This window comes from Pteropus alecto, unplaced genomic scaffold, assembly GCF_000325575.1.
Source record: "Pteropus alecto unplaced genomic scaffold, ASM32557v1 scaffold88, whole genome shotgun sequence".
In the NCBI taxonomy this organism is placed as follows: domain Eukaryota; kingdom Metazoa; phylum Chordata; class Mammalia; order Chiroptera; family Pteropodidae; genus Pteropus; species Pteropus alecto.
The window spans coordinates 5230437-5251610 of NW_006494611.1; the positions used below are offsets into that span (position 1 = coordinate 5230437).

Here is a 21174-nt window from a genome sequence, read left to right on the forward strand (position 1 = left end):
ATTTCTATTTCAGAAATCAGCAAACTTCTTCTGTAAAGGGCCAGATATTTTAAGAGTGGCTTTGTTTAAATAAAACATTATTTACAAAACAAGTGGCAAGCTGAATTTGGTTTGCTGACCTCTGATTTGCTGACTCTTGTTCTAGTCTATTCTATCTATCCTCCACATAATAGGACTTCTTATTCGGTCAAAAGTGAGTAGTGAACTTCATTCTGTACCAGTCTATTTCATGAAGGGTCTTTCCCAAGTCTCCCGACTCCTCTGCCAGGATCAGGTGGTTCCAACTAATAATAAAATTTTTCTCAGGTCATCTTAGAATTCTGCTGAATTAGGAGCTAAGAACTATGTGGAGAGGTAAATAATAGCAGTGGACCATTCTCACTTCTGTCAAGTCTAGATTTTCAAGATTTCTCAAACCACTATGATTCATGGAAAATTTAGTCAATGACAAATTCATTGAATCTTTTCAATATTAAGATCTAGAGAGTTAATATCTCAAGAACTGGACACATTGGTCTCTTAAGCTTGGCATCAAATGTCTCTTCATCTAGAGTCAGTGGCTTTTACACAGCCTCCTATAACCACCACTAGACATTGTATCAATTCAATCACTTCTAGGCTGTGTGACTTCAAAGAAGCTACTCAACCTCTCTGTGCCTCGGTTTTCTCAGTCAAATGAAATAATTTGATTAAAGAGCTTTGCACATCACCTGGCACACAATAAGCACTTGATAAATGCCATGTATTAGCTTCTTGTCCTATGAGTATTCCTGTCTCTAGGCCTTGGCTCACTTTCATTCTGGCACATCTATGTGCTTTCCATTCCTCGAGATTGAGTTTAAATACTAACTGGCCAGGAAAATTTCCCCAACTCTCTTGAAAAGAAATAACCTTCCCATGTTCCACTCACCCCTTAACTGAACCTCTACTTCTACTTATCATTGTTAGTTTCTACTTTGTCATAGTTTGTTGGCACGTATTACCATAAATATCTTAGAGATAGAACATGTCACCAGTTCTTTTCTGGATACCCTCCATGGTGCTGTGCCAAGTGCCTCAGCACATGAAGGATTCTTGGTAAGTGCTGGTTAAATTAATGAATCGAGTAAATCAAGCAAAGCCTCAACAGCTAGATTGATTGTCCCTTTCATTTTGCATTCTGGTAGTTTGGTTTTATGAGGATGGGGCTTAATGTTAGTTTCCAGTGGAAGTCCAGAAGGGCTCATTAGTTTTTAAAACATGTTGGATATAAAAACTGACAGAGATACAATTTTTGCTAAGATTTTATTTGATCAGGGGTGGATGGTTTTTCCTGATAACTTGTAGCCTATGAGCTCATCCATTTATATCATATCTAGGCACAGTCTGGAGACTTGAAGTTCTGAGCCAAGGAGGAAACAGGAGCAGGTGGGCCTGAAGCCCAGGGCTCGAGAGAGACTTTGTCAAATTTTGCTAATTAAGTCTGGGATCCCCCTCTCCCTCAACCGGGCAGAAAGATGACAATAGGCTGTAGCTGGTTATTTTCCTAGAGAATTCCCACTGTAATTTGTTTTCTGTTATTAGTGAAAGAGAAGTCTGTGTGCATTAGCCACATATCGAGGCCACGCTTTATCCCGATTTAAAATACAAATTTACTCCTACTGGATTTAAATTCATGGAGTTGAGTTTAACTTCAGGGAGATTGTGGTTTCCAGGCCTATGATAGTTCCAAGTGCTGGATGAATTACAGACTTCTAGAAAATTGAAAAGGGACTTGGAGATTAATGCTTCTAATGTCTGTTGCATTCACCTCCCCAAACATCTCTAAGAGAGGGCTGTGCGACTTCCTCATGAATGCTTCCAGTGACAGGGAGGTCTGTTGATACTTGAGGCAAACCATTCCTTTTTTATTACAACTCTAATTCTTACTGACATTAGTCATAACATCGGCTTTCATTCTCATAGTGATTTGCTTCCAAGAAAGTATTTTCACATCCATAATGTTTGATTTTCACAAGGTTGTTGGGAAGAGGCTCAGGCCCACTCCATCACCCCTTCTTCACCGATGAAGAATACAGGCTGGCTGGCTTCGGGCTATGAATCTTGTGTGGGGTCTCTGACTCCACACGTGAAATGATTTCCACTATGCCATAAGTTCTCATCAGTTTTTAAATAACAGTATATTTTTTGAAAACGTAGAGGAAAAATGAAATATTCTAACAACATGTTTTGAACTCACTCCCTGTCTCAGTCAGTACTCCTTGGAGATAGATTAACCATGGGACAGAAGCCAAGGAATAAAGGAAGCCTGGAAGAGGTCTGACCTGACTTATTGCAACATCGGTGTCCATGTAGAGATGATTCAGGCAACTTCCTGAGATCTGCTTGCAGTGGGTGATGGCTTGCGCCTCAGAGGGAAAGGAGCAAAGCCTGAGAGGAGCCAGCTGACCTTTAGTGTGTTGTTCGCAGCTCCAGGAGGAGCTTGGTCCTTCTGGCATCAGCTTTCCTGGGTGGCCCAGTCCTGCTGAGGGACAGTACTCTTTTCCAGTGTCCGCTTTTCCCTCTCATGTACCTGGTACAAGTTCGTAGACATAACGGCCCTCCCTCTTCCTTAATTCAAGAATTCTAGCCTGTCTACCAGTTGCTGTTGATCTACCTGGAAAGGGACAAATGCCTGGAAGTTCCCAAAAGCCCAGCCTTAATAGTGTTGAGGGAACTTACACTGGCTGATGGTGCTGGCAGGTCTAGGACTATGTTTGAAAGAATAAAAATACAAGAAAAGGAGGAGAAGGAGGAGGAGGAGAAGGAAGAAGAAGAGGAAGAGAAGGATGAGGGGGAAAGAAGGAGAAGAAACATATACTGAAAATTTAGCAAATGAGAAACCTAGAGGGAGAGGTATAATGTTGACAAGTCAAAATAGAGTAAAGCCTGTTTAAATAAGAAAGGAGAAAAGAGAAAGCAAGAAAGAGGACTCTCTGGTATACAATTTCAATGAGATTCAGGAAGATATTATAAAAGAGAAAGCTGATAATAAGAAAAAAATAAAAAATTAGAAAAAGTAATTTAAAAACAATTTATGAAATTAAAACAATCTGTAGAAGGAGTGAAAAAACATGAAGGGACTGAAAATTGAATTATAGATCTAAAAAATAGACTTAAAAGATAATACTCCAAAATATAGAGCAAAAAAGACAAATCAATAAAAATTATTGCTGAAAATAAAAGAGAAGTGGAGGATAGATTCAGAATATATAATTGGCAAAGATAAGCATTCCAGAGGAGAAAAAAAGAAAGAATGGAAAAACAATTAAAATTTTTAAAAAAATTTTCTGGAGCTGATTAAAAATAAACATTTTTGGATTAAAAGCACAGAATTATATACATAATTACCAAAAGTAAGACAAATAAACATTTTTTTTGGTGAAATTTTAATTTCCAGGAATAAAAAACATGTTGTACAATATGCAGAATATATAAAGAACTCCTACAACTCAACAACAAAAATCAAACAACCTGACTAAAAACATGAACAAAGGACTTAAATAGACTTTCTCCAAAGATGTAAATAGATGTAAAAACATGAACAAAGGACTTAAATAGACTTTTCTCCAAAGAAATGGCCACAAGACACATGAAAAATGCTCAACAGCATTAAACATTAGGGAGTGTAAATCCAAACTGAAGTGAGATAATACTTTATATCCATCAGAATGACTACTATCAAAAACAAACAAACGAACAAACAAAAAATCCCAAAAAACAGAAAATAACAGATATTGGCCAGGATATGGAAATATTGGAACTCTTGTGTTGTGCACTGTTGGCAGGAATGTGAAATTCTGCAGCTGAAGTGGAAAACAGCATGGCCGTTCCATTTCTGGGTATACATCCCAAAAAATTGAAAGTGGGGCCTCAAAGAGATATTTGTACACCCATGTTCATAACAGCATTATTCATAGCCAAAAGGTGGAAGCAATCCTAGTGTCCATCAATGGACAAATGGATAAACAAAATGTACATACATATAGTGGATTATTATCCAATGGACAAATGGATAAACAAAATGTACATACATATAGTGGATTATTATCCAATCTTAGAAAAGAAGGAAATTCTGACATTTGCTACAACATGGATGACCCATAAGGACGTTATGCTAAGTGAAATAAACCAGTCACAAAAAGGCACATACTGTATGATTCCACTTCTATGAGGTATCTAGAGTAGTCAAATTCTATAGAGACAGAAAGTAGAATGGTGGTTGCCCAGAACTAGGGGAGGGAGGAATGGGTAGTTGTTGTTTAATGGTCTAGAGTTTCAACTGAGCAAGAGAAAAAGAATTCAGAGTTATGAAGATTGGTTGCATAATAATCTGTACTTGATTCTACTGAAATGGCATTTAAAAATTTTTAAGATGGTAAATTTTATGTTCTATATTTTACCAAAATATTTAAAAATTATTTAAAAAATTAATGAGTAAAATTAGAAATTGAACATTTTTTACTCTGATATTTTACAAAATTGTCCCAAGGTACAGATTGATATTTAGATTTTTTATAGGTTGCTGCCTTGTTAAGCCTTGATTCTTAAAAGTAGTCCTTGGAAGCCTTTGGTTCTATTTCAGTATCTCTTCTAAAAAGAGAGAATAGGTTACTTGCAGGGGAAAGAGAATGATTTTGACATTAAAGTTCTTATCTGCAACACTGGAAGCTAGAAGATGTTGAGAAATACTTAAAGAATATCAATAGAAAAAAACTGTGCTTCCTTTGGTTTTTCAACCAAAGACTTTAAGAACTCAAAAAGTATGCACCCATCGACATCTTACAAAAGACTTAAAGAAATATGCCTTCTAAATTAAATTTAATCAGGAAAAATAAATTAAATTGGGGAAGATAAAATATATAAGAAAAGTACTGATATTCAATTAATACAGTAAATTTCATTTTTAAATATAAACCAAATTTCTTAAAATAGAAGAGGGATATCAAAATAAATATTTTAACAACTAAGAGTAAAACTTTCAATCATGTTAACAAGCAAGAGAAGAATGGAGTGGGGAAAAGCATTCCTGGAGTCTCTGATTGAGGGAATATAAGCATAATTAGCATCTAACTTTTAAAATTTGTATTTAGATATGTTTGAGTCAATTTGTTAAAGATATGAAACTAACCATTAGGAAAATATAAATGCATAGTAGAACTAAAAAAAAAAAAATCACAAGAGAGAAATAATAGAATAAAAAAGACAGTTAAATCAGATAATGTAAGGAAATGAAAAAAGAGTAAACAATAAAAAATCATATAAATGGGAAACACAAAATAAAAAAAACTCAAGTTCAGAATGGTTCATTGAGTAATTCCACTGAGCATTTAAGAAAGAAATAATGCCAATCTTACACAAACTATCCCAGGTAATAGAAAGAGGGAGCACCTTCTAATTTGTTTTTTAAGATCAACCTGGTCTAGATACCCAAATCTGATAAGGATGGCATAAAAAAGAAATATTATAGGTAAATTTCACTTACAGATATATATACAAAGTCCTAAAAGAAAAGTAACAAATGGATTTCAGCAATATATTAAAAGGATAATGCATTACATTCAATTGACTTCATTACAAAAATTTTGTATATTTTCTATACGTAAAACCTTTACACAAAAATCAAATGTATTTATGTATACCTGCAACAAGCAGTTAAAACATAAAATTCATTAGAGTATAAAAAATATTAAATATCTAGGCTCGAATCTGACAAAAGATGAGTAAAGCCTCCCTGCACACAGCCATAAAAAATTGTTGAGAGACATTAAGAAAGACCAAACCAAGTGGAGAGACATAATATGCTCATGGACTGAAAGACTTAGTATTATAAATACAGCTTTTCTTCCAAATTGATCTAAAAATTCAATATGATCTCAATCAAAATCTCAAAGATATTTTTTTTTGTAACTTAATTAGCTGAGTATCAAATTTATGTGGAGATACACAGAGTCAAGCATAGACATAATACTTTTGAAGAAGAAACCAAGGTAAGAAGACATGCTATATGAGATATGAAGATTTGTTATAAGGGCACAGTTATTAAAGCAGTGCGGTGTTAGCACAGAAATATAAACCAATGGACTAAAATGTAGAAGCCAGAAGCTGACTCCCAATATATATGGGTATCTGACATGTAATCTAGGTAAAAATGCAGAGCAGTAGAGAAAAGACAGTTATTTCAGTAAATGGTAGAAATTTAAGCTTTGGATAAAGGGAGAAGATAAAAATATAAAGCATTAAGAATGAGAAATGTGTAACTACATGAAGAATCTAAGTGAAATATATAATTCTTTAGGAACGTTGAAATGACCAAAATTGACTTAAGACAGGACTCTCTGACCCTCTCCACCTTGTATATGTGGGCTTAGAAATGTCAGTGAAAGAGGCCGTCGTTCCAGTGATTAGAAAGTTGAGTTCAGGGGACCCATTTCTTCTGCAGAGCTTACTATGTTCTTCAGTACAGCTTTGCCAGTAATAAAGAGTATACTGTATTTTCATTCACTCCTAGCTCTAGTGTTTACCTTACTTTTCAATGTGTTCTGAATACAAGTGGAGAAGGTGTAAGTAGTTAGCTTTCCAACATATTGCAGAGTATAAACAAAATATAAAATTTTCCAAACTTTTTTATGAGGCTAACATAGACCTGATGCCAAACTTGATAAAGAAAGCACAAAAAACATATATTCATACATGCACACACAATTCTAATTTATTAATATTATAATAATTGTGTCAACTGACAAGAAAAAAAAGGAGCTTATTTGTGCATGCTACCAAAAAAAATATGGGAATATGTCCTTTGGTATGCTGAAAACAAATACTTAAACCTTCCTTTGTAATGGTTTCATCTCCAGACACTCTCATCTGGCTGTGGCAAGGCGTTCACCAGCAGGTACAAGCTGATATTTTATCAGCTTAGAACTCCAGCAGAATAAGAACATCTCTCTACTGACAACTGCAGCATACACCCTGAGACAGGATCTCATTGGTCTGGCTTGGTTCTCACACCAATCACTGAACCGTTAATTGTGGCCAGATCCCAAATGGCCAGGAGTAGATTATGTGTCCATTCTTAGAACAAGGGTAAAGTTAGCCTGACCTGAACCTTATGTGCTGATAGTGAGGAAGCAGTAATTCTTAAAAAAAAGAAAAAAGAAAAAAAATCGAGCCTCTTACTAAGAGAAAGGAGAATTAATTCTGGGTAGGCAAAACAAAAATAAAACAAACATAGACACACAACAAACAAAATATAAAACAACAACATCTAATGTAAGATAGTTATAAAATCTTAGCAAAACAAGTGTAGCTATGTATTCAAGGAATGTTATACAGTCAATTAGAAGAGTTAATTTTAGGTACGCAAGGGTGGTCAATATTAGGAAATTGATGAATGCAAATCAGAACATTAACTATTAAAAAAGAATAATTAGGCGGAGAAAAGGCATTGGACTTGATTCAGCATCTATTTCTAGTTAATTGATTCATTCTCTGACAAATATTTCTTGAACACCAGCTATGCATGAAACACTTTTCTAGTCACTGGATTTGGAGTGATCAAAATGTGCAAAACTCTCTGCCTTGTGAAAGTTACATATTACCGATTAAATCTCTATGCAAAATAATAAGAATATTTGACAAGTAATTTTTTTACCATATTTATGATGGTTCACATCATAATGGTTCACATCATAAATATGGTAAAAAAAAATTACTTGTCAAATGCCAACAGCAAATTTTAATATTGAAGCACTAAAGACATTTCCAACCTAGAGTTTTTATTTTATCTTTCAGGGCACAATTTTAATATGGTTTCTGGGAAGTGCAGATATATGTACTATCTGAGTTCTTACTTCATAAGAATATCTTTTCCCTTCCTTGCAAGTGAAAATAACTTGACTAGCTTATTCAGCCTTGAATTTTTCCATTTAAACTCTGTCTAATGTTGTACCAGCTAGAAAATGTTCTTGCTCTCGAAGAACTTAAGTCATCAAGAGTGATAGCAAAGTCAATGCATTTATAAGTGTGAAATTGTTATAGATAAAGAAATATCAGCTGCTAGGGGGCCACACAGGACGGGCACCAAATCTAAATGTGGGGAAGCAGTAAAAGCTTATTTATTAGAGAAAAAGATATCTGAGCTAAGACTTAAGGGATGGAAAGGAGTTGCCAGGGAGAAGAGATGGAAGAACCTCCTAGCCAGACAGAACAGCATGTGAAAAGGCCTGAAGTGAGAAGGGCATCAGAACAAGATTCTAGAGCTAGAGTACTTGGTTTAAAACCCAGGCACGGGCACTTAGCAGTTGCGTGATAGTGAAGAAATTATTTACATTCTTTGTGCTTCCATCTATGAAAGAATGGGAACTACATCATAATAAGCCTTAAAGTCATGTCCTCCAGTCGAACTTTGGTGCTGAACTATTCAATGTCTTCACCATGGGGTCACCCTGCCCAGTCACCACAACCCATTCCTGGAAGAGCTTGGATTCCAACCCAGGTCTTTAGTTCCTAATGCGGTCCTCTTTATGTTACATTGAAATTCCCAGGATGCTAGAGAGAGGGAGCTGGTGGGTGGGGCAACCCACACCATCTTTATTCAGCTTGGAATGGCAGTTTTGTTCAGTTATCCTTTATGCTGAATGAAAAGCTCTCCTTGTAGCTTTTTCTCTCCTGTATGCAGTTCAGCTCTTTGGCGTTATCAGGGATAACCTTGCATCCTCTTGAAAGTGAAAGGTCTTTGATAATTCCAGGCAGCCATCTATCTCCTGCATCTTCCCTTTCTCGCGGTAAGTGGTCCCATTTACTACACCACTCTTCCGTCTTCTTAGGCACTGACTTATACATACTGTTCTTCTCCTCTTCTAGCAGGTACTTTCTAGATCTTGTCCTCAGTTTTACCTGAGGGAAAAGCAAGTTTACCAGGAGGTAGACTTTTGACCTTCCAGAAGACTGCACTCAAGTTCACTACTCCACTACATACTTGGGACAACCTGATGGTGTCACCAGCACTAACAGGTGATACAGGAGGACTTCTTTGCATTCTTTAATCTAGATCCAGGGCCCTAATCCACCCATAGGATGCCAGAACTGGAAATGAACCCAGCGACCATCTAGTCCAATGTTTTTTTAAGCAGAAAGGGAAGCCGAGACGAGGAGGTGAAACGAATTGTCCCGATCATGGCAGTCGACTGCTGGCTCAGCCTGGATCCAAGTCCAGGTCCTCTCACCCTGAGGCTGATCCTCTTTATGTTTATCAAATTCCCTGGGACAGCATCTCATTTTCTGCTCCCTAAATATCTGTGACAGAATAATTTTTCAGCTCAGTTCCGCATATTAGCCCTCAGAAAATTTGTTTCCCAAACCTCAGGAGCTTAAAAAGAACAAAAAAATGTATCCAAAAATTAATCCATTATTGGGTGACATGGATTTTAACAAGTACAAAGTAGGAGAAAATATACAGAAAAGTAAAACCTCAGAGTGTTTACAGCCTTATGACATCCATCAGGCTGTGACTGAAATTGGACATGACAGAGCATTATAAATCGTGGGTCTGTAAAGGAAGAGCAAGGCGAGAAAATAGTGTAATAGCACTGACACCTCAAGCAGCATTCATCACCTGTAATCTCCGAGCCTCTCCATTTTCGGAGTGTGTCGTGTGCACAGTGGGTTTTGTTCGGAAGCAGGAGCCCTCACTGATCTCTCTCTGCAGACCTGACACATCTGACCGATACCTAATAATTAAAGGTGCTCACAGGGACAGCCAAGCCCCTCTTTATTGAAACAGGATTATAATGTATCTGGATTTTAAAAATGAAAAAAAAAATCTCTGAAGAGTTGGCAGGGAGAGAGAGAGACTTGACCTCTTTTTCCCCCAACGACAATGGAAAACCTAATCTTTTATCCTGTGGCCAAGAATAAAGAGTGCCCCACAGAGAGGTACATGAAACAGGCTGTGAAAATGACCTGTTGGAATGAACTCAGGAGAAAACAATAATTTCAATGGGAGACTCTGGGTCAGACTGTGAAAGTACGCCTGCCTGAATTTCTTGAACTATCCCTGGGGGCACTATTCTGAACCTTTGCAAAACAGCTACACTGAGGTCAAATCAAGAGTCCTTTAAAACACTCAATAGGCCACCCTTCTATGGGTCTCTGGCTTTGAGCCTGCTCGTTTCTCGCTACTGGTCTGGGGTGTTGGTTGCTCTTTGCACGGGTTAAAAATTCTTACTGACAACAAGACAGTTATGAGGATCCCACCAAGACCCGAGCTGCACTCTCATGGCCAGACTGAAGCTGCAGAGGTAAAAAGCCAAATTCTGCTGATTTCTGTGACCGTCAGCTGACTGCACACAGTCTCCCCAGCCTCACATCGCAATGGTCCTGAGTGATCTGTCTCCATTTCTCGTAGCTCTCCTCCCTGGATTTCAGTGTGCAGTGCTGTTAATTAAATTCATACATTATGACTGTGGCTATCTTCTGGAGTCCATCCTCCAGAGAGCAAGCTGCTTCCTGATGCCAAGTCAACTCAGCTATAATGGCTGGGCTAATGAAGGCAGACCTCGCCTTCCAGAGTCCAGGGTGGCAAAAAACACCCGGGTGGTAAAGCCCCTGGCTTCACCTCCTACCTCTGCCACTCATGTGTTCGATCTGAGTCAGTGGCTCGATATTCCCGAGCTTCAGATTTTTAATTTAGAGTGATTTTTATACAGAAGTGTATTTCGGTATCATTCTTGGAGCTTTTTAAAGATACATCCTCTCCCCAGCCCCAGATCTGTTTTTCAATCACAATTTCCAGAGGTGGACCTGGACATCGTATTTTAGAAAGCTCCATTAGATGTCTCCATTCTGAAACATTCTTTATTAAGAGTGATAAGCTATTGAGTTATTGTAGGGACGACATAGATAAGGGTTAAAGGTACAGTCTAAGAGATAAAGTGCTCTGAAATTGATTCTTTTTACCTTCTGCTTTTCTTCTCCATAACACATAGACACACTTTCTTGGTTTCTAAATATCCTTCTCCTTTCTATATGTGGGGACTTACCTCTTTACTTTTTAAATACTGAGTTCAAATGCTCTATTCCATTCTAGTGCTACTATTTCAAACCTTTATATATTCTTTCCTTTATAAAATAACATTATTTGACATTTTGTAGTTATGGTTTATATCTATATCATAATAGTACACATATCATTATATCTAATGGGATGGGTAGTCTTATTTCTTGTTTATAGATGAGTACATTAAGGTTCAAAGAGCTTAAGTATTAAGTAGCTCAGTAAATGCTGGAGGTGGAATAGATACCCTTGGCTTCTAATTTTAAGTCCAGTGCTTTTGTTCCTGAGTCACTCTAGGAATAACATCTGAATTTTTACTTATAATTCAAATGTTAACCATTACAAAGCAAGAAAGTAAAGAATGGAACTTAGAGAATCTTTAAAATCTCTCCCATGGCTTGGTGGTTAAGTGATTCTAATTGTGTGTGGAGAAATCTGGATGGCTGATAGAATTCTTTATTCCTCTCACAGCTATTATGAGAGGAGTAGAGAATTAGTCTGACCTGTGTGAGACCTGGTTCCTCTTTCAGAGAAGAACAGAGATGGCCCTGCCACCTTGAGCATATGCCCTGCTCTCCTCTCTTGTCACTGTAAGCATGGTGGACTTTGTCTTCATTACCAGGTAGAAAGGGAGGCACACATGGGAAGGAGTGGGGTCGTTCCCATCCCCCAGGTCAGTTATACTTTTGTAATACCCAAGTGTGTTATGCTCCCGCAAAATAGTTTTCCTTGAGGGCAGACCTTGTTAAGAACAGAGAGTTCTGAGTGTTTTTAAAACATGGTTATTTTTCTCCTCTTCTGGTCAGGAGCACAGGAAGATTTTTCTCCATCTTTATAGTGAAAATCTGGTGGTGCTTCTGGAGGGAAAACTCACAAATGGGTGAGAACCCCCTTAAGACCCCGATTTTTTAATTCTCAAGCTTTGCCTCACTGAGCCTCCAGCAATTGGCCAGTAACACAGTTTAAAATTTTTCCTACCGAAACTGGTTCCAGTGGTGGCTCCTGCTCCTGGGCATTTAGCTCTGATAAGCTGTGATTCTCTGTATTCATCATCTGTCTCTCCCATTTTCAGGGTAGCAGTTTGCTCCGCGACCCTAATTCTCTGATGGATCTAAGAAGAGGTGTTGATTTTTAGTTTGTTCAGCTTTCTTCTTGTTGTGAAGATGGGAGCTTTATAGTGGGAAGGAGATGAAGAAAACTTAAGTTGCTCTTTGTCTTAGTTGGAGTTCTTCTAAAAGCACCACCGGGGACAAGAATTTGGTGCAGGCAGTTATTGTGAGAGGAAATTTCTTGGAGCAGGAGAAGGGGATTGGGTAAAGTGAGTCAGAGATGGGAGAAAAAACAGTTAAAGGTATAGCTTTAGGCTGCTTGTGGGGGTGGAAAGGTGGGGTGGTTAAAGACACTGCTTTAACATATCTTCACAACAACCTTGGAACATAGACTAATAGTTCCAACCCTGGTTTTCAGACCACTTGTGCTGAAAAAGAGGAAATGACTGTCAAGAATGGGAGTTCAGAGGCTCCCATTTACTGGTGGCTATGATGGGCTGGGCGTCCTGGGTCACTCTCCGCTCTGGGGCTCAGCTTTCTTTAAGCTCCCAGAAGATCTTTCCACCCCGAAATTATCCAAATGGTTGTCTATGGAGGCAAAGCCCGGCATCCCAGATGGACTGGGTGAGGCCTGAAGCCAAGCAGGTTTTCACAGAAATTGTGAAACAACCTACCCCTTTGAAAACTTGTGAGGTTTTGTTTTAGTTCTTTTGATTTTCCAAATTTCTTCTAGTTCTTTTTGTCATTTTAGTGAGATCTTTGCTCTCCAGAATGGTGCTCTAAGCAGGCCAATCCTAGGTCTGAGCAGCAGCTGGCTCTGGACTCCATGTTACTTTTTACAGGGTGATTGGTTATCAAGACAGAGGCTGTACATGTGTCCTCGGGGGGAGCTGGCCTTTTCCAGGGAGGTGCACAGAGTCGAGTTGGGGGTTAGGTAGAAAGGTACGATAGGAATGTACATGTGCCCGGTCTGGATTCTTGAGTGACTGTTCTGCTCTCTGAGTCCTTATACAAATACTAATTTGTAGTTTTTTTCGTCCTGTACTATAATTATACACATACACACACACACCCCCCCACACACACCCCACACATACACACACACACCACACACACACACACATACATACATACATATATACACACATTTCAGGACAATATGTTCTCAACACCTCCCTTCCCCTCCATGCTGACCTTATGCTGAGAGGTAGTTTAACTGAGGCAGTGGTCCTTCTTAAGATGTGCTCAGAGGCCCGAGCCCAGGTGTACAATCCTTAGAGGAACAGCATGAAGACCCTCTCCCCCTCAGATTTCTCAAAATTGCTCCCTGTGCCTCCTGCCTGTTCCTTGACCGTTAGCAACCCATTCTTTCTTCAGACATGCCCGTGCTTTCATGAGATTTAGTATAGCATTAGAAATTTGAATCCTGACTCTGCCACTTATTAGAGGTCATCTTGGGGTCCAGGAGGTGATGATATGTCTACCATTGCCAACGCAGCAGGGACTCCTAATCCAAACTTCATTTCTCCCTAATCTGAAGTCTTGAAGCAGGGGCAAAGGACTTAAGTTAGGGATCATCCAATTTCATTATTCCCCAGATCAATTACCTTAAAATTTTCTGTTCTGTATTTACCTTCAGAGTTTATCCTAACTAGTTGAAAAGATGTTTAAAACATAAGTAAAATTCTTGCTGTATTAAGGGCTACATTTCTTGTTTCTTGTTTCTCTCCTTTAATCAAACCAAGTCCCTCCATCCCTACCACTCTAAGCTAATGTAACTATAGAGATAAATTATCAAGTGGATGATGACCATAGATATGGCCTCCACCTCCTTTTACAGTTTCACCACTTCAGTCCCTACCACTCATGCCTACCTTCCTTTATTTCCAAGCCTAAAATACCCTCACGAAGAACACATCTCTGTTATTAGCCTTATACTAGATCTATCTGTGAAAAGTCATATGATGTTCTGAAAATGGGTATGTATCTAAGATTATGAAACTGGACTTCAGCTCTATTTGTTGCAAATCTATCTTGGCTCTGGCTTCTGCAACTTGTAAAATAAGGAAGCTGAACAATTTCAGGATTGGCAAAAAAGTCTCATGCATCAATCAGTTGGTAGTGGCTACTCAGAACACTGTGACAAAAGGATTCTGAAGTTACACCCAGACCCAGAGAGAAGGGTGCAAGCATTGATTAGCAAAGTGTGTCTTGGGCAAGAACAGGGGAGAATTGTCACTTACCATTCTAGGATAGATGATCCTGTAGTTTCATTCCAGCTCTGAACTGTTGAGAATATAAATTTTTCTGTCCCTCCTCTTTTTCAAAATTAACCTGTGCTTTACTGCTTTGGGGAATCCTTTCTCTATGTCTTTTCAGGAACTCTTTAACCAATCTATGATATGGCACCAACCATTGATGAAAACCTAAAGGTCACTACCATCACATTGTGTGACTTGGGTAAGTCACTTCCGCACCTTGGTTCTCAGTGACGTGGGAGGAGGGGATTACAAAATGTTGTCTAAGGTCTCTTTTAAATATCGAATTCCATGAATCCATTATCCTGGATATACAAAGGAACAAGTGGCTTACGGTGGATCCATGGGGTTTTAAAAGAGCCGTAATTTCCTTCTCTTCTTTTCCTTTGTACAGGTGGGAAAGGTAACGGGTTTCTTCCAGCCCGCAAATCTCAAATCATACCCTTAGTCTCCCCTGTCACCTGTTCATGTCCAGGCTGGCCTGAAGCAGGTGTGTATGTTAAAGGAAAAACACAAAGCAGAGGCAGAAGGAAATCGGCAGAGAGTGCAATGTACCAGTCAAGGTTACATTTCAGGGAAAAAAGGCCATTTGAGGAGGTGGAGTATATGGCCATGCTTTGAAGATAAAGGATAAAAAGTATGAACTTGGGTTCTTAGACCCAGGAGAAAGTAGAAGAAAAAGGGTCAGGAAAAGGGACTATGTGTGACTGGGGCAGATGAGCAGAGCTCGGAGCTCGAACATAGGATGTCTGGATTTTGATCCAGTACTGGCACTAATTTGCTGTGTGACCTTGAGCAGGAGACCTCTTTCTTCTGCGTCTCAGTTTTCTTATGTATAATAATCAGAGGAAACGAGAACAAGTTTATTCCTAAAGGCGTTCCAGTTATAATATTCTGTGGGTCCAATTCCAAGTTTCTATGATTATGTAGACAAGAGTTTTCTATATTGTCTGTGTAGACATAGGTGCCTTCAATGTGTAAAGTTATGAGAGCAAAGAGTTTGTACGGAACAGACTATCCTGGGAGGGAGGACAGAAGTGGAGGGTGTTTCTGCCTCCCAAACAGAGCACATTAAAGTCTCAAAAGCCTGAGAAGACAGGCTGATCCTATCTGGGATGTGGTAACTGTAGTGGGGCTTCCAAGGACATAAGTGTCCTGTTTGTCTTATCTCCTCCATTTGAATTAAAACTCCAGAGGGACAGAGCTCACTTGCTAGAATCTCAGACTCTTTAAGTTAGAAGTGACTTTAAAGATCATCTAGTCCTAATCCCTCACCCCACAAATGGGAATTCTCTCTATCTTACCACCAAAATATGGTTCTCATACCTGCTTGTATACTGCCCCCAAGATAATTTACACAGAGAATGACAGAGTTAAATAATCCTTTCATTCAGTCTAGTGTCCTGTCCCAGGACCCAGGAGATCACACTAGACCAAACCACTAGGTCAGATTTTCAGGATGGTTCCTCTCACACTGGCTCCAGAGTGCCAGCCTGGAATGTGAAACACCATTTTAAGCTTCTCCTCGGGGAGGGCGGTGAGTGGAGACCTCACAGGTTTTGGAGTCACACAGATCCCGGTTCAAGTCTCACCTATGCTGCTTACTAGCTGGGTGGCTTTGATCAAGGAACCCCAGCTCTATGTAACACTCACCTGCAAAATAATAGTAATAATCCCACTCAGAAAACTGTGGTGAAGATTCATCAGGTGCATGAGATGAGTGCTGGACACTTGCTCCCCCTACCCACCCTCTGTGTCTGCATGAGGGTGTGAGCATCTGTGGGGGTAGGAACTGTTTCTTAGTCAACGGTATGTGCCCTAGTGCAGAGCATAGTTCTTTGCTTAGTGTGAAAATAGAAAACTAAAGTAAAAGCTAACTTATCGGTGAATTTAGAATAGCTCTGTACTCAGATGTCTCTTAGCAAGGCATGTTCACAAACCAGCAAAACTCTGCTGCCCCCTGTCCTCGGAAGAAAGACTTGTTCTGTGTATTCAAATATCTGAAACGAAAGTTAAAAAGAAAAGAGCTGACATCAGGGCACGGAAACCGAAACTGCTTTTTTTCTCTTGCTAGGCATCAAGAGAGACTAAAAGCTACGCACTAAACATGGACTCTCAGTCTCAGGAGAAAATTGTTTCCAATGTGGAGACATGGGAGCAGACATTTCAAGAACTGATGCAGGAGGTGAAACCCAGGGCCAAATGGACCCTGAAGTTGGATAAGAATATTCGGCCAGACTGTGTGGCCCAAGGGTGGAAGCAATACCAGCAGAGAGCATTTGGCAGGTAGGTGAGGATTTGCCTGGCAATTGGGCCTTCCTGGGCACAGAGGCTCAGCTTAGCATTGATGGATTCTTTTGAGAGCTTGATAAAAGAATAACTGTCACCAGGCTTTCCATCCTTTTGTGGGCACAGTGTTTTTCAGGATCTAAATAAGACTCCAACCTCCATTTTGCTTACTTTTTTTTTTTTTTTTAAGTTTCTTCTCTAAATATATATTTTTTAAGTTTCTTCTCTAAATATTTCTGGAAATCTCCAAAGAATGCTTCCATGTTCCACAAATCTGTCCTCTATTCCCTCATCACTTTATTTGTTCTAAACTGCCTTTATCTAGTATCTTCTCTATCTCCCCCCTTGGTTCTGATGGGCTCCCCCAGGTTATAGCAGCTCTGCTAGCCCTACTAGGTACCAGCCTGGGGCTGGAGCCTTCCTTTAAAGCCCCAAGAATCGGCAAATACCACACAATCACTTTGAATATTACTTTACTGAAGGCCTATGGATAATAAGAGGGGATGATGCAAGAAGGAAACTTAATTTCTGGAGCCCTTAAGTAATGCCCCTTTCTTACTGTCCTTTTCCTCCTTTAACCCCAGGCAAGCCTCCAAGTTGCAGGAACCAGTTTCATTGCCCATGTCAGGAGGGTGAGATTTGCTGACTTAAACAATTAAGTCTTTTTTTTTTTTTAAGTTTATTGGGGGTAACATTGGTTAATACAATTATATAATTTTCAGCTGTACATTATAATTTGACATCTATATATTCTATTGTGTGATTACCACCCAAAGTTCAGTTTCCTTTAGCTACCATATATTTGATCCCCTTTACCCACTTCACCCTCCCCCAAATCCCCTATAATTGACCCCCTTTACCCCGTCTACCTCTTCCCTCCTTCCCCACCCCCTACCCTCTGGTAATCACTAGTCCATTGTCCATGTCCCTGAGTCTCTGTTTGTCCTGTTCATTTGTTGCTTTTAGGTTTATATCTCACATATACGTGATATCATGTGATTTACAACTTTTTCAGCCTGGCTTATTTCACTTAGGTCCATCCAGGTTGTCACAAATGGCAGCATTTCATCTCTTCTTATGGCTGAGTAATATTCCTTAAGTCTTTTCTTTTAGTATGGTACCCAGGGACCTTCACTCTGATTTCCATTGCACCTGTTATCCTGCTTCTCTACCTGCCCCTATCCTGCGTCTGATTCTCTTTGCTCCATGGCATGCATTATTATTATTAGCCATGGCATGCGTTTTCAGACTCCTATTCCCTTGTCCAGGATTTCTGCCTGTGTGGCAGGCCCTTTTCTCCCTCTTTCCTTGTTCTTCTTTCAAGAACCAATTCCAGTGCCACTGTCTCCTTAGAGCATTCTCTGGTCTTCCTAGGCGAAATAAGTGTTCTTTCTTCCCAATTCCTACAAGATCTTGCATGTGTGCATGTATGTATGTGTGTGTGTGTGTGCGTGTGTATGTTTGTATATATATAATTTATGTTAATATAAATATTTTGTATTTTGAATGTATTATAGTTATATTAACATGTTATATTTAATTTATTTATAATACATGTATGTTTATATATCACATATATGGAACATATATATTTATAGATAATATTTTTAGCAGAATCTTCCGAACAGTTTTCAATGCACTGGCCCGAGTTCCATGTAGCAGTCAATCTGTTCTGTTTTGTAAGCCAGTGAGTTGTGTAAATACCTCTCTTCACACCAGCCAGAGCTCCTTGAGGCACTCCTCAAACAGGAAGGTGCTTCTCTTGTTCAAGTGGATTGATTTAATAGTCTTTCTCAGAAGGAAAAATATCAACCAGTTTTTGGAAAGTATTTTGTAGTTTATAAAGTGCTTTCACATACACTATCTCATTTAATAATGACAATATAATCCTTGAGTATTTTTCAGTTGATGGATATAAAAATTGAGGCTTAGAGTAGAAAAGTACTTTTTCTCTGATGTAAACTACGGACTGGGGTATCCAACACAAGTATTAGGGCCCCAAGTTCTAAGTTGGTTTCTCTAGGTACAAGACTACACGTTGCTCATTAGAGGTGATGTGGTATAGTAGGTAGATAAACAAGATCGGTTTCAAATGGCCCAAGATCGGAAGTATGACTCTACTACTACTTACCTTGTATATTCCCAAGCAAATTGTGCATTCCGTTATTACTTAGTTTTTTCACATGGACCTTGGCCTCAGTGATGCCTGTGTCAGAGAGAGGCTTTAAAGTTGAAATAGTACCACATTGTCAAGCACCAATTACAGTGCCTGCCTCAAAAAAGGGACAGTAGTTTCCTCTTCTCTGTCGTTTCACTTTTTGTCATTGCAGTTGCCAGCAGTCAACTGAGATCTAAAATATTCAGTGGAAAATTCCAGAAAAAAAAAAAATGTATAAGTTTTAAATTGTGTGCCATTCTGAGTTTCATGATGAAATCTCATGTATTTCTGTTCCAACCCGCCTGAGAGGTGAATTGTCTTTTTGTTTAGCCTATGCACACTGAATACCCTCCCTGCCCATTAGTCACTTAGCAGGCCTCTCAGTTACCAGACTGACTGTCGTGGTATCGCAGCACTTGTATTCAAGTAACTCTTATTTCACTTAATAATGGCTCCAAAGCAGAATAGTAGTGACTTCGGCAATTTGGATATGCCAAAGAGAAAATGTAAAGTGCTTCCTTTAAGTAAAAAAGTAAAAGTTCATGACCTAATAGAGAAAGGAAAAAAAAATTGTATGCCGAGCTTGCTAAGATCTAGGGTAAGAACGAATCTTCTGTCCACGAAATTGTAAAGAAGGAAAATTTGTACTAGTTTGACTGTCCCGCCTCAAACTACAAAACTTATAACCACAGGATATGATAACTGCTAACTTCAGATGGAAAGGGCATTACATTTGTGGGTGGAAAACAAGAACAGAAAACATATTTTGATTGACCGCAATGTGTTGTATGTTGCACCGGAAAGCATTGAGCTTATAAAGAAGACTTCAGCAAGGGATTCCTGAAACGAAGGACACCAAGCCATTTCCTGAAAGTAAGGGATGGTTACATAGATTCAGAAATAGGTTTGGGCTAAAAAAATATAAAAGTTACTGGAGAGTGTTGTTATAATTGTTCTATTTTATTATTAGTTACTATGGTTAATCTCTGTGTCTAATTTTGAAATTACACTTTATTATAGATGTGTGTGTATAGGGGAGAAAAGGTGTTTTATACGGCACTATCCAGGGTTTTATAAGAGTTTTCTGTGACCATTGTGAGGGCCAAATTTTTCTAGAGATGGCAGAAATATTTTTCCCTCTGAGACACCTAAAAATGTTTTACTGGCAAAGAGGCAGATTGGAACTAAGCTCAGTGGGTCACAGGAAAAAAACTTAATTTGAAACAGTCTCTCATTTCTATTTGACAATTTATCAATATCACATGCACTTTCTTAAATTGAAAGGGATCTTAGAGACCAATCATTTCCCTCAGGAAACCAATCAGCAGAGGGAACAATGGGCTTCTTTGTTCTCTTTTTAGGTTCCGGTGTTCCTCATGCAAGCGATTTTGGGCTTCCGCCCAAGTGCAAATACTATGTCACATGTACCTGGAAACCCGGAAGTCTCAGGGCCAGGTGCTTATGCGACTCTTTGCCCAGAGGTGCCGGAGGTGTATCCAGTCTCAATTTGAGAAGCCTGAGTTCTCCCCAGAGAGTACCATGAGGATTTTGAAGAACCTGGTGCGGCGTATTCAGGAGAGATACTACGGAGACGGCATCAGGAAGTTTTCTGAGATGCCGGTGGTCCCGGAGGTGCCTTTGGACGGGTCTCATGACACAGCCAATTGTGAGGCATGCACTCTGGGCTTCTGTGTATGGGGCTTCCAAAACTGCATAACAAACCCACCTGAATCCCCTCTCTCCTATAGGGAGATTGGGAGCTCCTCACCTCACACAGGTGACATGAGCAGCCAAAACCAAGCTGGGAACCAGTCAGGTAAGGCAAGGGAGGCTCAGGGGAGTGGGTATTCCTGTGTCCCTAAGAAGTCAACACCCAGCCATGCCACTGCTGGAACCCAAGTGCCTGGGGCAGGTCCTCAGCCCAAACAGGAGACAGGCCGACAACCCACACCAGGGGCAAACCAGCAGGCTAAACGGGGAACAGGGCTGCAGCCCATCCAAGTAGAAGGATCACTTCCTTTAGGGCGGACAGACCCACAGCCCACACGAGCAGTAGTCCCATTACCTTCAGGGCAGGCAGATTCACAATCCACCCCAGGAGGAGGACCGCAAGCCCCCCGGAGGGCATACTCTCAGGTTCTAAGGTGTTCAGGCCAACAGATAACACAGAAAGCATGCTCACAAGCCACACAAGGAGTAGGTCTTCAGGCCACAAGAAGGACAGACCTACAGCCCACACAGAAGGAAGATCCCATAGTGACACGTAGGTCTAGGACCCTCAATGAAACTCAAGATGCCCAGAGAAGGCAGGAGAAGTATTCAGACAGAAGACCTGCTCCAGACAGC

At 39.6% G+C, this 21174-nt stretch overlaps 1 protein-coding gene across 1 annotated transcript in view; it reads left to right on the plus strand.

Moving 5' to 3' along the window:
• Window positions 1-16391: 16391 nt before the first annotated feature.
• The window catches only part of RTP4 (receptor transporter protein 4), a 6194-nt gene continuing 1411 nt past the window's right edge, over window positions 16392-21174 (plus strand). Inside the window, exons 1-2 of the mRNA XM_025042316.1 lie at window positions 16392-16667; window positions 20190-21172. Of these exons, the coding sequence (XP_024898084.1) occupies window positions 16489-16667; window positions 20190-21172 (1162 nt within the window). The 5' untranslated portion in view covers window positions 16392-16488. The remainder of the gene's footprint in view (window positions 16668-20189; window positions 21173-21174) is intronic.